Source organism: Pecten maximus, chromosome 12 (assembly GCF_902652985.1).
Source record: "Pecten maximus chromosome 12, xPecMax1.1, whole genome shotgun sequence".
Taxonomy (NCBI): Eukaryota; Metazoa; Mollusca; class Bivalvia; order Pectinida; family Pectinidae; genus Pecten; species Pecten maximus.
In genome coordinates, this window is record NC_047026.1 from 16,207,009 (window position 1) to 16,221,179 (window position 14,171).

Genomic DNA, 14,171 nt, shown 5'->3' on the forward strand with positions numbered 1-14,171 from the left:
GTCTCTGGGTTATTTAATGCCAGATGTTACAACTACAGTATAAGCTTTATTTTTACTTACACTAATCACTTTTGTTGGCCCAGGTGGAAGTATACAAGGGGGTTTTACTGTATGAGGAAACCAGAGTACTGGGAGAAAACCACAGACAGGCAGATGACTCCCCATATCTTTTGGACAACCAAACTGCTGTCACTTAGTTGAAAGTTGTACTTGTTGCCATGGCACCACCTAATAACCATTGGAAAATACATGAACTGGAAGCATACTAAATTTGGCACACTCAAATTTTGGTGCATTTCCAAATTTAGCATATAGCCTGAAGATGGATAAGCACACCCTCTATTTTGGCCCATCGGACGAAGTCCAGGGAAGCTAATGCTATACCCCCAGCACTGGCATCATCTATCAACAGATAGGTTAGGTTAGCTGTTGTGTCAATATTAATAGGATATAGCCTAGGTATTTCATGTGTGTTCCATGTGACAAGACCTTTCCATTAGCACAACATTTGGGGACCTGATGACCTTGAACATGACCTTTGACCTACTTTTGAAAAAAATAACCTTGGCCACAGTATATTATAACCACACGAAAAAGGGCTTTCATATTTTTAGCCCACCATCATCAGATGGTGGGCTATTCAAATCGCCCTGCGTCCGTGGTCCGTCGTCCGTCCGTCCCTCCGTCCGTCCGTAAACAATTCTTGTTATCGCTAATCCTCAGAAAGTACTGAAGGGATCTTTCTCAAATTTCATATGTAGGTTCCCCTTGGTGCCTAGTTATGCATATTGCATTTTGAGACCAATGGGAAAACAACATGGCCAACAGGCAGCCATCTTGGATTTTGACAATTGAAGTTCGTTATCGCTATTTCTGAGAAAGTACAGAAGGGATCTTTCTCAAATTTCATATGTAGGTTCCCCTTGGTGCCTAGTTATGCATATTGCATTTTGAGACCAATCGGAAAACAACATGGCCGCCAGGCAGCCATCTTGGATTTTGACAATTGAAGTTTGTTATCGCTAATCCTCAGAAAGTACAGAAGGGATCTTTCTCAAATTTCATATGTAGGTTCCCCTTGGTGCCTAGTTATGCATATTGCATTTTGAGACCAATCGGAAAACAGCATGGCCGACAGGCAGCCATCTTGGATTTTGACAATTGAAGTTCGTTATCGCTATTTCTGAGAAAGTTATGAAGGGATCTTTCTCAAATTTCATATGTAGGTTCCCCTTGGTGCCTAGTTATGCATATTGCATTTTGAGACCAATCGGTAAGCAACATGGCCGCCAGGCAGCCATCTTGGATTTTGACAATTGAAGTTTGTTATCGCTAATCCTCAGAAAGTACTGAAGGGATCTTTCTCAAATTTCATATGTAGGTTCCCCTTGGTGCCTATAGTTATGCATATTGCATTTTGAGACCAATCGGAAAACAGCATGGCCGACAGGCAGCCATCTTGGATTTTGACAATTGAAGTTCGTTATCGCTATTTCTGAGAAAGTTATGAAGGGATCTTTCTCAAATTTCATATGTAGGTTCCCCTTGGTGCCTAGTTATGCATATTGCATTTTGAGACCAATCGGTAAGCAACATGGCCGACAGGCAGCCATCTTGGATTTTGACAATTGAAGTTTGTTATCGCTATTTCTCAGAAAGTACTGAAGGGATCTTTCTCAAATTTCACATGTAGGTTCCCCTTGGTGCCTTGTTATGCATATTGTATTTTGAGACCAATCGGAAAACAACATGGCCGACAGGCAACCATCTTGGATTTTGACAATTGAAGTTTGTTATCGCTATTTCTCAGAAGGTAATGAAGGGATCTTTCCCAAATGTCATATGTAGGTTCCCCTTGGTGCCTAGTTATGCATATTGTATTTTGAGACCAATCGGAAAACAACATGGCCAACAGGCAGCCATCTTGGATTTTGACAATTGAAGTTTGTTATCGCTATTTCTGAGAAAGTACTGAAGGGATCTTTCTCAAATTTCATATGTAGGTTCCCCTTGCTGCCTAGTTATGCAAATTGCATTTGAGACCAATCGGAAAACAACATGGTCGACAGGCAGCCATCTTGGATTTTGACAATTGAAGTTTGTTATCGCTATTTCTCAGAAAGCACTGAAGGGATCTTTCTCAAATTTCATATGTAGGTTTTCTTGGTGCCTAGTTATGCATATTGCATTTTGAGACCAATCGGAAAACAACATGGCCAACAGGCAGCCATCTTGGATATTGACAATTGAAGTTTGTTATCGCTATTTCTCAGAAAGTACTGAAGGAATATTCCTCAAATTTCATATGTAGGTTTCCCTCAGTGCCTAGTTATGCATATTGGGACCAATCCGAAAACAACATGGCCGACAGACAGCCATTATCGCTAAATCTTAAATTCTATATATAATAGGTTCCCCTGGTTTGAAAAGTACTAGCTATAGAGGGCTGTTTCTGAATTTACACAGATTAGTAAGACTTAGAGGAAGGGAAAAGTAGAGAAAAGATCAATCTGACATGGAACCTATAAAGATCATTCAATGGTGGGCGCCAAGATCCCTCTGGGATCTCTTGTATGTGTTTCTTGTCACTAGACCTTTACATTACTACTAGTTTGCTGACATTGACTGTGACCTTTGACCTTCTTTAAAAAAGTAATTCTAAATTTCTACTTGTTGCTTTAGAAATAGTATATAGATAATGTAATTAATACAATCATAATTAAAGAGGCTTACCCGCAGACGGACCGGTAAACGGCACATCTCCGATCACTAAATAAACTTCTGTACACGTTTCTATGTGACAAAATTAGAGGCTTTCCGACTTTATTTCTTGAAAACAATTACAGAATATGTATTTAAAAGACGTTTTAAAACTCAACCTGAGAGGGAAATGTATGGAATATAACGGCAAATCTTCTTTGTAAATCGACGCTGCCTTTGAAGTTATCACTGTGCGGCACTGTGCACGTGCTTGTTTCTTTGATGTGTAAATCAAATTAGACTCCACTTTATAGCGGGGACTTATTGCGGGTTGCGACTAAATAAATAATATTTAAAAAATGAGGTTTCAATATCACTTTTCAGCGTTTTATAAGGAAAATACTTGTAAAATGAAAAACTCAACAATTCCAGCAATCTGTCATGTGTAAAAAATCTTTTTCTATTAGCCAATTTTTCTGATCTCTCTGCGGGCAAGCCTCTTTAAGTGCAATGTTTTCAGCACAAAATTTGGTAAATATGTATGCTCCGAAATATACATATATTAGTAATACAATCTAAAAATTAAAGTACCAGTAGATGTAACGACACAAAAACAGGACTGACACATGTAAACTTACTAGAAGTTCTCAGTTCAGGCAAGATAATAATAATCGCATATAAGTTATCAAGGGAAGTAACTCAACACAAGATACAGTTATTGGGATCGTCTGAATATAACTTAACTGTTGTGTTATGTTCATCTTTTTATTACAATATTGACGGACTAGTTATCCTCAGGTAGCTTGGAATACAGGTAGGTGTTAAATTAACATGTTGACATTCTACAGAGTAAACTTTAGGAGAAAAGGCATGTTGGGTATTTTGTTAAAAAACACCTTTTTTGTAAACAATTATCAAATGAATTTGGATTTATATATTTTACCAGGAAAGATAGTTTAATGTCTTGACCTAATATGAGGGAGAACTCAAATTACAACAGATTTTCTCCTGTGTGGTGTGAGAAAACATGGAACAGTTGTTCAATAATGAGAGTCTCCCTTCAGGGATACGAGAGTTGGCATCTCTAAATGGTCAATGGTCTAATTTCTCTTTATAGTCGCATGCCTTCAATGATGTCAAGAAGTACATCACTACACATGTAATACGCACCAAATATTAGGTGTATTAGTGTTACGTCTGCTAATGGGAGACAACCCAGTACATTTATTGTCACATTTATCAAACACAACAAATAACAGTTCAAAAACCAATTCAACTTTTATTAGAACTTTTAAGTGCTGAGTATCATTTGACAGTAGAGACAAAAATCTCTCTCCAACATGATGCAGACTTACCAAATATTTGTATTCAATGTGTTTCCACACTTGAATTGTTTTTTAATCTTCAGGCTTATTCAGAAAAAGAACAATTTTTGTGCCTACTGCTGTAAGGTACAATTATTTTGTTGTTATGACCATCTGTAAAAAAGCATTACTCCCATTCCTTATGTGTCTGGTCCAGAAAATATTTTATTTTTCATTTTTGCAAGTTTTATTTTCCACTCTGATATATCTCTCTACATGTAACTGTCCAGAAACCTATTCATCCAACACATTCATGTCTGTTCTGAGGTTTATTTTGTAAATAACAACATAAAACAATTTCAAACTCGTATCCATATGGAGGAAGATTTCATAACATTAATTGAAACAAGGGTTTTTAAATTCATGACTGATTTTATAGGATATGAATTAAGTCCATTATGAGGAATAATTCACTGTTCCAGAATACAGTAATGACAATATCTGGTTATTTAGATTTAAATGATAGACCATATTCTGATGTATGGAATAAGTTTTTAAAGCGAACATAGCTATGATAATTTTATGATATTTTTGTGCTGACAAACATTTGTAAATGAAATAGCTTAGGAGGGATAATACAGATGTATCTAATAAATTGAACATTAAGAATCCTCAAGATTTTTATCTACATATGTAGTTTTCTTATACATCATGTTTTGCTATATACAACAACCTTATCGGGAAGTCATTTCCATATGAATACCACCAGATGGAAATGAAATTATCATCTTCAATCAAATGTGTCAAAATTGTTTGCTCACTCCAACTGAAATGTCTATTTCATTTAATATAGTGTATAAATATATAAAACTAGCTCTTTTTTTATTGAGTACGTACCTTAAATCTCCAGCTACTTTCGGTAACTTTGTTCTTTTTATCACAAAATGTTTGACAAGCTACAGTTATCTAAAATTTAATCATATACCCTGACACATCTTTGTTTGATACTAAATTTGTTCAAGCAAATGCTTATAATGGTTTCCAGCAGAAGCCAAAGAAAATTGGCTGTATGTTCAGATAGTTTATACCAATTTCAATTTGTAACTATGGCAACCATACTTAAATGTATACAGTAAATATACAGCAAATCTAAAAGACCAAACTCCCACGGAATGAAAAGTTTTAATGTATACCAAGGAAAATTTTAAATTCTGAAAAAAATTAATAGGTTAAAAATGTTGAAAGTAATGTGATTTAAAGTATGTATGCATGCAGCTAATTTCTGAAGGCATAGTAAAGAGTTATAGATCTCTCTGTGGTATGAAAGGCAGGCTATGGATCACATGATACTAGAGGGTGAGTCATGTGATGATCATGTGATCTGGCACAATGTTTTAAAGTCACATGAAAAATCATAAACATGTGTTATTGATACAAGCTTGAGATAACAACCTACTTTCATGGTTACATTTGACTTAGTGGGTGGTCAAGTTATACATATTCAACAGCATATACACATATGTGTCTTGCATGTGCATAAATATACATACAAGTGATAATGAAATTATCATTCTAGAATTTAATAAATGAATATAAAATTACAAGGAGTATACATATATATATATAGGGCTGGCAGTAAAATTATGTACATTAAATAAGTGTATTTCTACATTATCCTACCTCTCCTACTAGGTCCTGGCAATATACCCAGTAATTAAAAATATTAAGAAACAACAAATTTACCCCCTCCCCCTCCCAACATCATCATCCAGTAAATAAAATATTTACTTAAATAAATTTTCAATAGCAGTAATTATATTTGGTGTTTTAAACATTTATGTTAACTTCTAACTGCTTCAATGCAATAAATAATTTATATATACAGTTAGTACTGTGGATGTCCCAGGCCATATCTATTTTACACTGTCAACTTTGCTGATGTACTGAAATTTTAGCTTGTTGAAATTTGTATGCTTCCCGTAATACATATATCGTTAGGACATTTCGTTATTTAAAGAACAATAGATGCAAAAAAAAATCAATTAAAATCATATCGTAAAACAAGATACAATAAAATACAACTTAATTGTTCTGAAATTGTTAACAATTTGTAATTAAAACTATCTTTAATGATACATGCATGTACACCATGTTTGTACATATAAAATATAAAAACAACTGGACCTCGGTGAGCTCCTATAGTGTTGGGAACTGAAGGCATTTCTTTGAGGTATCCTGGCTAATCAATCAGGGAAACATTTTTTGTTTTTCTGGTTTTGATAATTTGTATGAGAGGTCAATATTTTTTCATTATCACCATATTTATCAATTATGAACCTTTGATGAGGTCAATATAGAGCTGTTATTCTAAGCTGGTAAAATAAGATATTGACCGAGGACAAAGCCTGAGGTCAATATATATATTCTACCAGTCTATATAAAAAAGTTTCTAAATATAGAAACATCAGGTCAATATCTCAAAATATTAACCTTCATGTGACCATGGTTTAGCAAATGATAACTATAATATTAACACATACATATCTCTTATCTGTGAAACTCCTTTCCCATTCCAATAATCAGAGAATGATTTTTTTAAGAAGTATGCTATACCACCTTAACAATTTACACATAATTTGTCAGTTAAATGCGCATTTTTCAGTCCAAAACAATGCCCTTCATTTCTAACGTGACAATAATTTCTTGACTAGGACCAAAATGCTACACTTTAAAGATGATATAAACATTTTCTTAATGATTAAATACTTGCGGACAGATTAAGATAAATAAAACCATGGTATGTTTATTTCAGTTTCACTATTACCTATTCTCTATAGTTTTTTTTCCATTGTTCAGTTTTTACCCTTCAGAAATCAAACTGTCCAGACAAACAAGGCTTTGATCTTATCCCCAGACAGTAAAAGCTTCCATTTTAGTTTCCATAGCGATAACAAATAAAACCGCAGAAAATGCTGATCTACAGAAACCAATGACAAAATAATAGGCACTATGTATCAATAAACAGTAGCAATAACACATCTATAATTATAATAATTAATTTTCTCTGAAAAGCCAAGGTGTCTAATAGGAAAATTTAAACATAATATTGGACTATTCCTGAAATTGACCAATATGTATTTATATAATTATGACCCTTGTACTCGGGTAAAAAAATCTGTTAACAAAGGGAGGGAGGGAGGGGGGGGGGGGGGGGGGGGGGGGGGGGGGGGGGGTGTATAACAAAAACCCATGAAACAAACTCTTGGTAATGTTGTCTAAAAATTAACACTTTGGAAATTATTACAAAATTAACAACAAATAAATCGAACTTTGCAAATATTTAAATCAAACTGTCAATTTGTGGTGAGGATGTTTCATACAAAATTCCTGTTATTTGTTTCTGTGTTGTGTAAATTTGGATTCTTAGTGAACTATATTCACAAGAATATAAAAAGTCAGGAGCCCTCAAAATCTTCTTTGTGAAGTTCTAGATTTCTCTGTACAGTTGTCAAACACCTGGTTGGGTTCTTACAATAGACAAAAATGAAAACAAAGCAAAAATCTTGCATAATGATCGAAATGTTTTTGTAAGACTTGAAATTTTGAACACATGCATTTTCTTTTATAAATATGAATTATTTTGAATTGCAAATTTCAATGGTCAGTTACAATATAATGATATACTTTATCAAAGGAGATGCAGAAAACTAGACTGATATACTACATATGTATATCAAAAGAGATGCAGGGATCTAGACTAAAGTGTAGTCCGATTCAAAATCATACATACAGGTACGGAATATCTGTTGGCTTGGATAGAGACTAAACATCTCTATGAAACCAATGAACTATTTTTCTGATTTTTAATAATTAGCAAATCCTTTGACACAATAAACAATATTACAAGCCCACCAGAATGAGGCTACCTGTAACTGGTGTGTGGAGACAGACAAAGCTTGTACCGACAAACGAGATATGTGACATAGACCATAACTAAAACTACGAAAGACTTAAAACTTGTACATCATGTACCCAACTACACATACACATGCAGATAATCCAGGGTCAATGTATGACCTTCAACTTACAAGGTCAAATATCTTGTGTAACTTTAATACAGATAATAAAATATTTTCAACAGAAAACTGATCACAGAAACTTGTCAACATAAGAAATGATCAACTGCTGCTTCATAACTTAATATGGTAACTATGGTTACACCACAACAAGTGAGATATATATGGTTACATAGAAGCTTCCCATCAACCATGATTTATTGCAGCCACAGAAAAGCCTTTTATAAACCATGATTAACTGTAGTTACAGAAAAACCTTTTCATGAACAGTTTAAAAAAAGTTTCTAATAAACTACGAAAACTGGTTTTAAAAAAAACTTCTCATGAACCATGATGATAAATGTTGTTAGAGAAAAGCCTTTATAAACCACAATAACCTGTTACTTGTTTTAGACAAGCTAACGTTAACTGTGGTTATAGATAAGCCACTCATTATCCTATAGTTAACCTAGTAACAGTGGTCACAGAAAATTTATCATGAAGCATGAAATAATGTATGCCCAAGAAATTCCTCATGAACCGCAATTACCTTGTTTATTGAGACATGATACTCGTCAACAACTGTATATATCACCACGGTAACGGAGCATTTCCTATATACCATGGTTACATATATGGTTTCCATAGTAACATTTATCATAGACCAAGGTGGGAGAACAAGGCCCTGACGACATAGCTCTCTGGGGAGATTTTTATTTTCACAACTTCCATTGTATAAAATAAAATTCCCACAAAATATTGATTTGGTAATGCTATTGTGCTTGCTAATTCACTCCCTGCAAATGAGATCCACAAAGCAGTATTAAGAATCACAGAATCTGCACAAATATAAAGGGTTCTTAGTAACGAAGTGTTAATGTTCCTAAAACAGAGACCGATACTCAAATATACATTCAACTCAATATGTTAACAGGCTACCAATCTGGCATATCGAAAGCGTTTTTCACATATATCCCACTAAACCTGTTATCTCTACTGTCCAAATATTTGAAAAAAGATGACTGACTTTGCGTATAGACCCCATGTAAACTACATTTACACTGGAACTTTCATTCTACTTCACTTTCACCACAAATTTTGTCATCCAAACATCATCAAGCAGGACACACTTTAGGATAATCCACATCCAAGACTGGGTCAATTCCACATCCGTGACGGAGTCAAAAATGTTTTATGTGGATACTCCTTGCTATGTCCATATAAGGTAATATAATGTCCGAATCTGCCTAGAGGGAGCCACTAGTCTGACCCCACTTTTGCTATTAGTTCATCACAAATTGCTGTCAATTCCTGGTTTTCCTGGACCTGTAAAGACAAGCAACATAGATCTCAATACCTTTGTTGTTGATAGTCATGTCATTAATACTTCAATATCAACCTAATTCACTTTCATGTATTTCATTTTGACATTGTCGTAAAAATTTGAATATTCCCTGGTAGATTAATTTTCTTTGCCCTTTGAACTTTCAATCCGATATCTCTCAGGGACAAAAAATCCCTTAAGGAATGAATGAGCTATAGCACTGACAAATATTCGTGTTACGTGTGTATGTAAGACGGATAAAGAGAAAACCTATAGTCACCACCCCCCCCCCCCCCCCCCCCCCCCCATCATCATCGTATCTCAGACAGAGGAAATATTCCCATTGATATTACAAGAAGTCTGTCCTTGCTTAACATTATATACACCTCAATGGATATTCAATTTCTTTTCACTGAGCTTGACATGTGAATGAACTAACTCTGCCATTGACGAATTTACCTTTAGTCAGAAACATGTCATTGGATGTAAATCAAGGATTACTATGTATAAGATTCAGCATCCACTATCTCAACTCTTAATTTCCAATGGCTTCCATGATGAGGATTACTACCATTTGGTATCTGATCCAGGATATCTACCTCCACCATAACACTCTATAACTATCCTGTTGCAGGAATAATACAATCTTTCACCCCCTTTAGTGAGATAGTGGGGGTCTCCATTTACCTTTTGTTCTAGTGTCTTCTCTAGCCCTTGAACACGGAGATCTGATTTCCGCATGGCTGCTTCCAGTCGTGCTACATCCGCTGTTGTTGTCCTTTTCACTTTTTCAATTTCTTGATTTGCTCTGGAGAATGAGATTTTAAAATAATTAATATTCTCCCAAACTTTCACATCAGTTTTACTATCAAATAGCATTAGTCATGGATCTTAAACCAACATCTGAAACCTATATGTACATTATTCTATAGTAATACCAGTCTACAATCAACATGTATGCTGACTAATGATTAAGTATAATTATTTGTTAGTTTATACATGTATATATTTAGAGTGTATTGCCTCATGAACAGTCAAGAGTTATTTTCAGGTATAATCCTGTTGTAGTAGCTGGTGGCTACCTCAATGAACAGCATGAATGATGCCAAATACAGCTGTCCTGGCCAAATGGGATAAGTGCCTTGCCAATGGACACAATCAAATCAGCTCAGGACGGTCTAATCTTGGCTTCTATGAGAAACACAAACCAGCCAGTTTTGGGATCGAACACTCACCACAGGTTAAGTACACCAAAAATGGACACAGTTTCGCATCTTCATAGAGACAAACGTAGTGTTCATAGGCAGAGAAGTGTAGGAGATGCCTGGACATAGATATAGTGTGGACAGAAAGATGAATGGATGGACAAAATCATAGCCTCCACCCCTGGTTTCATTAGGGACTAACAATAAATATAGTCCACTTATTTAGTTGTTTTTTTCTTGACACCATCCTAGGTCACCAAATGAAGGTAGTGTCTGCAGATAAGGGGGCTACTCCAGGACATACAGTCATATAATCTGACAAGTTAAGAAAAAGTTCACACAAAAGTTAACAAGAGGCCCATCAGGCCTTATCAGTCATCTGACTTGAACAGACCCAAGTACTATTACAGAATACATAGTCAGTAGTGTAGCGGTAGACAATTGGGATTGTGCAATACTGTATGTTGTAACTTGAGAAGAAGCTTGAAATATGAAAACTTTATGGACGGTGCACGGTGACAGACGAAGCATTGATGGCTATAGGTCATCGTGAAATGACCTAAAACAATATGATAATGTTTCCAGTGAATAGTCCTTACAGGTCTAACTTGTCTTCTGCCTGTTGGAGAACATCCTGAAGCTTTTCTTCCGATTTCTTCAGCTTGGACTGGTAATCCTGAACACATTTCTTTAAAACTTCTTCATTCTAAAACAAAAATGTATAAAATCAAATATGGTACAGCCAACCTAAGATTTGTATTTGAAAACTATTCGTAAGTGTATTGTTTATCCTGCAAGTCTGTTCAGTGAATTACATTTAATCTCTTCTCAGCAGTGAAACATGTCGCAGTGACTAATTATGTGCATTAATGTCTCTTACTTTCATCTACATAAAAAGGTATCTTTAATTTAGATACTTACTCTTCCGGAACATCTGGTCTTATTTTCTTTGTACGTTTCTAAGGGTCTCAGTGCGACTCCAGATTTTTTGGTCATATTTTGCACTTCGATTTATCGATTTAGGGTTAGAATTACGATTTCATTATTATGGATTTAGAATTAGAATTACGATTTCATTATTATGTCAGTGTTCTCTGATGTTTTATCTTTAGACTGATCCAGTTCACCGCGGTTAAACGAGTGGTCTATTTCTATTTCATATCTAAGGTTAATTACAATAGCATGACTGACCTTTTTGAAGCCTTCCACAACCCCTTTGGTTTTTTCGTAACGACGATGGAGATCAGAGAAGGCCATCTCAACTGACTGCAGATCTTCTAAGGCCTGAAAATATACCACAGGTGTAAAGACAAATATTGACAGGACAATAAAGAAAATTTGTATGATGTCAAGGCAAAAGCTCAGTAGAAAGGTCGCAGAACACCACAGAGAATCATCACCTGTGGGAGTACACATGAACCAGCGACCACACTCCTTTGCGATACAAAACATCAATGTTTGTGGCCAGGACCCCTGCTGGTTCCAAAGAAGGGTCAAAGAAGCCATCTACATCTCGGCATCTAGACCCGCACTCAACCACGACAGGGGACATTATGGTTAAAGAAGCCATCTACATCCAGGCATCTAAACCCACACTCAACCACGACAGGGGACATTACCACATACCACTGGTCTATGCCAGCCTGATTCAGTCACATGACTTTGGGTTTAATCCCTGGGTCACGTGACTGAATTCCACACTAGATTATGTCTGTAGCCCCTGACTGACCAGAGTTAGGCCTGAAGAAGGCCACCAGGTAATGGTCGGAAGCTACCCATGAGCAGAATTTTTCTGTTGAGTGACATAGTTAAAAACTGTTCATTTAAAAACTCAGTAGTTTGTCTCATATTAAATATCATTAACACACTATAGGATGTTGCATATCTGAACCACTAGAGGGGCATTTGACCCGCCTGGTAACGCTGATGTTTGGATAAATGATTTCATAACATTTGGTGGACACTGCAGGAGATCAGATAGTTGAAATTTCATGTATGTGACTTTCAATGTTTCCTTTTGGATAAGGAGTAAACAAACTATATATAGTCACAGTCAACTTTATACAATCTATTTTTATCTGTGACCTTGACCCCTGATTATACCAGTTCCATCTCGGAGATAGCCTTTTGATATGAATTAATTCTAGACTCCTTATTACTGAATGTTCCTTGTCGTTTATAAAATCAGATTCATTGGCCTTAATGCTAATATGGATTCACTTATCTTGGTATAACAATACATATGTATAGTTTATATATCAGACTTTGAAATCTGACCCAGTCATGACCTTAAACTCAAACAACATCCAATGTCATGACCTTGAGCTCACCTGGTCTCTCTCCTTTACCACATCCTCCATAGACTGTTGAGATTCTGAGCATGATTTTTCTTTTTCCGCTGAAAATATTAATAAAACATTATCAACATCACATTTAATGATGGTGGGCTAATGTGAATGCTTTACCCTAGAGATTGTCAGATAAGAGAGGTTAATCTGACCGTATCTTCTATCCAAGGTCAGATGTAGACATATTAATCTGACTGATATCGTGAGCCCAATAGAGCATCAGATTAGAGATGTTTATCTGACCATATCTTTTGTCCCAGGTATCAGATTAGAGAGGTTATTATGACTGATATGGTGAGCCCTATAGTGTGTCAGATTAGAGAGGTTATTATGACTGATATGGTGAGGCTATAGTGTGTCAGATTAGAGAGGTTATTATGACTGATTTCGTGAGCCCTATAGAGTGTCAGATTAGAGAGGTTATTATGACTGATTTCGTGACTCTATAGTGTGTCAGATTAGAGAGGTTATTATGACTGAAATGGTGGGGCTATAGTGTGTCAGATTAGAGAGGTTATAATGACTGATATGGTGAGCCCTATATAGTGTCAGATTAGAGAGGTTATTATGACTGATTTCGTGACTCTATAGTGTGTCAGATTAGAGAGGTTATAATGACTGATTTTGTGAGCCCTATAGAGTGTCAGATTAGAGAGGTTATTCTGACTGATATGGTGAGGCTATAGTGTGTCAGATTAGAGAGGTTATAATGACTGATTTTGTGAGCCCTATAGAGTGTCAGATTAGAGAGGTTATTATGACTGATTTCATGAGCCCTATAGAGTGTCAGATTAGAGAGGTTATTATGACTGATATGGTGAGCCCTATAGTGTGTCAGATTAGAGAGGTTATTATGACTGATTTCATGACTCTATAGTGTGTCAGATTTGAGAGGTTATTATGACTGATATGGTGAGGCTATAGTGTGTCGGATTAGAGAGGTTATTCTGACTGATATGGTGAGGCTATAGTGTGTCAGATTAGAGAGGTTATTATGACTGATATGGTGAGACCTATAGAGTGTCAGATTAGAGAGTTATTCTGACTGATATGGTGAGGCTATAGTGTGTCAGATTAGAGAGGTTATTCTGACTGATATGGTGAGGCTATAGTGTGTCAGATTAGAGAGGTTATTCTGACTGATATGGTGAGCCCTATAGAGTGTCAGATTAGAGAGGTTATTATGACTGATATGACGGGCCCTATAGAATGTCAGATTAGAGAGGTTATTCTGA

At 35.7% G+C, this 14,171-nt stretch overlaps 1 protein-coding gene across 5 annotated transcripts in view; it reads right to left on the reverse strand.

Annotated features, from left to right (window-relative positions):
- Window positions 1-3,965: 3,965 nt before the first annotated feature.
- The window catches only part of LOC117339355 (transforming acidic coiled-coil-containing protein 3-like), a 55,962-nt gene continuing 45,756 nt past the window's right edge, over window positions 3,966-14,171 (reverse strand). For all 5 annotated transcript variants that reach the window (XM_033900897.1, XM_033900895.1, XM_033900899.1 and 2 more), the window contains 5 exons: window positions 12,919-12,986; window positions 11,780-11,872; window positions 11,188-11,294; window positions 10,071-10,191; window positions 3,966-9,385 (listed from right to left, as the gene is read on the reverse strand). In XM_033900897.1, coding sequence (XP_033756788.1) covers window positions 9,320-9,385; window positions 10,071-10,191; window positions 11,188-11,294; window positions 11,780-11,872; window positions 12,919-12,986 — 455 coding nt within the window. In that variant the 3' untranslated portion in view covers window positions 3,966-9,319. The remainder of the gene's footprint in view (window positions 9,386-10,070; window positions 10,192-11,187; window positions 11,295-11,779; window positions 11,873-12,918; window positions 12,987-14,171) is intronic.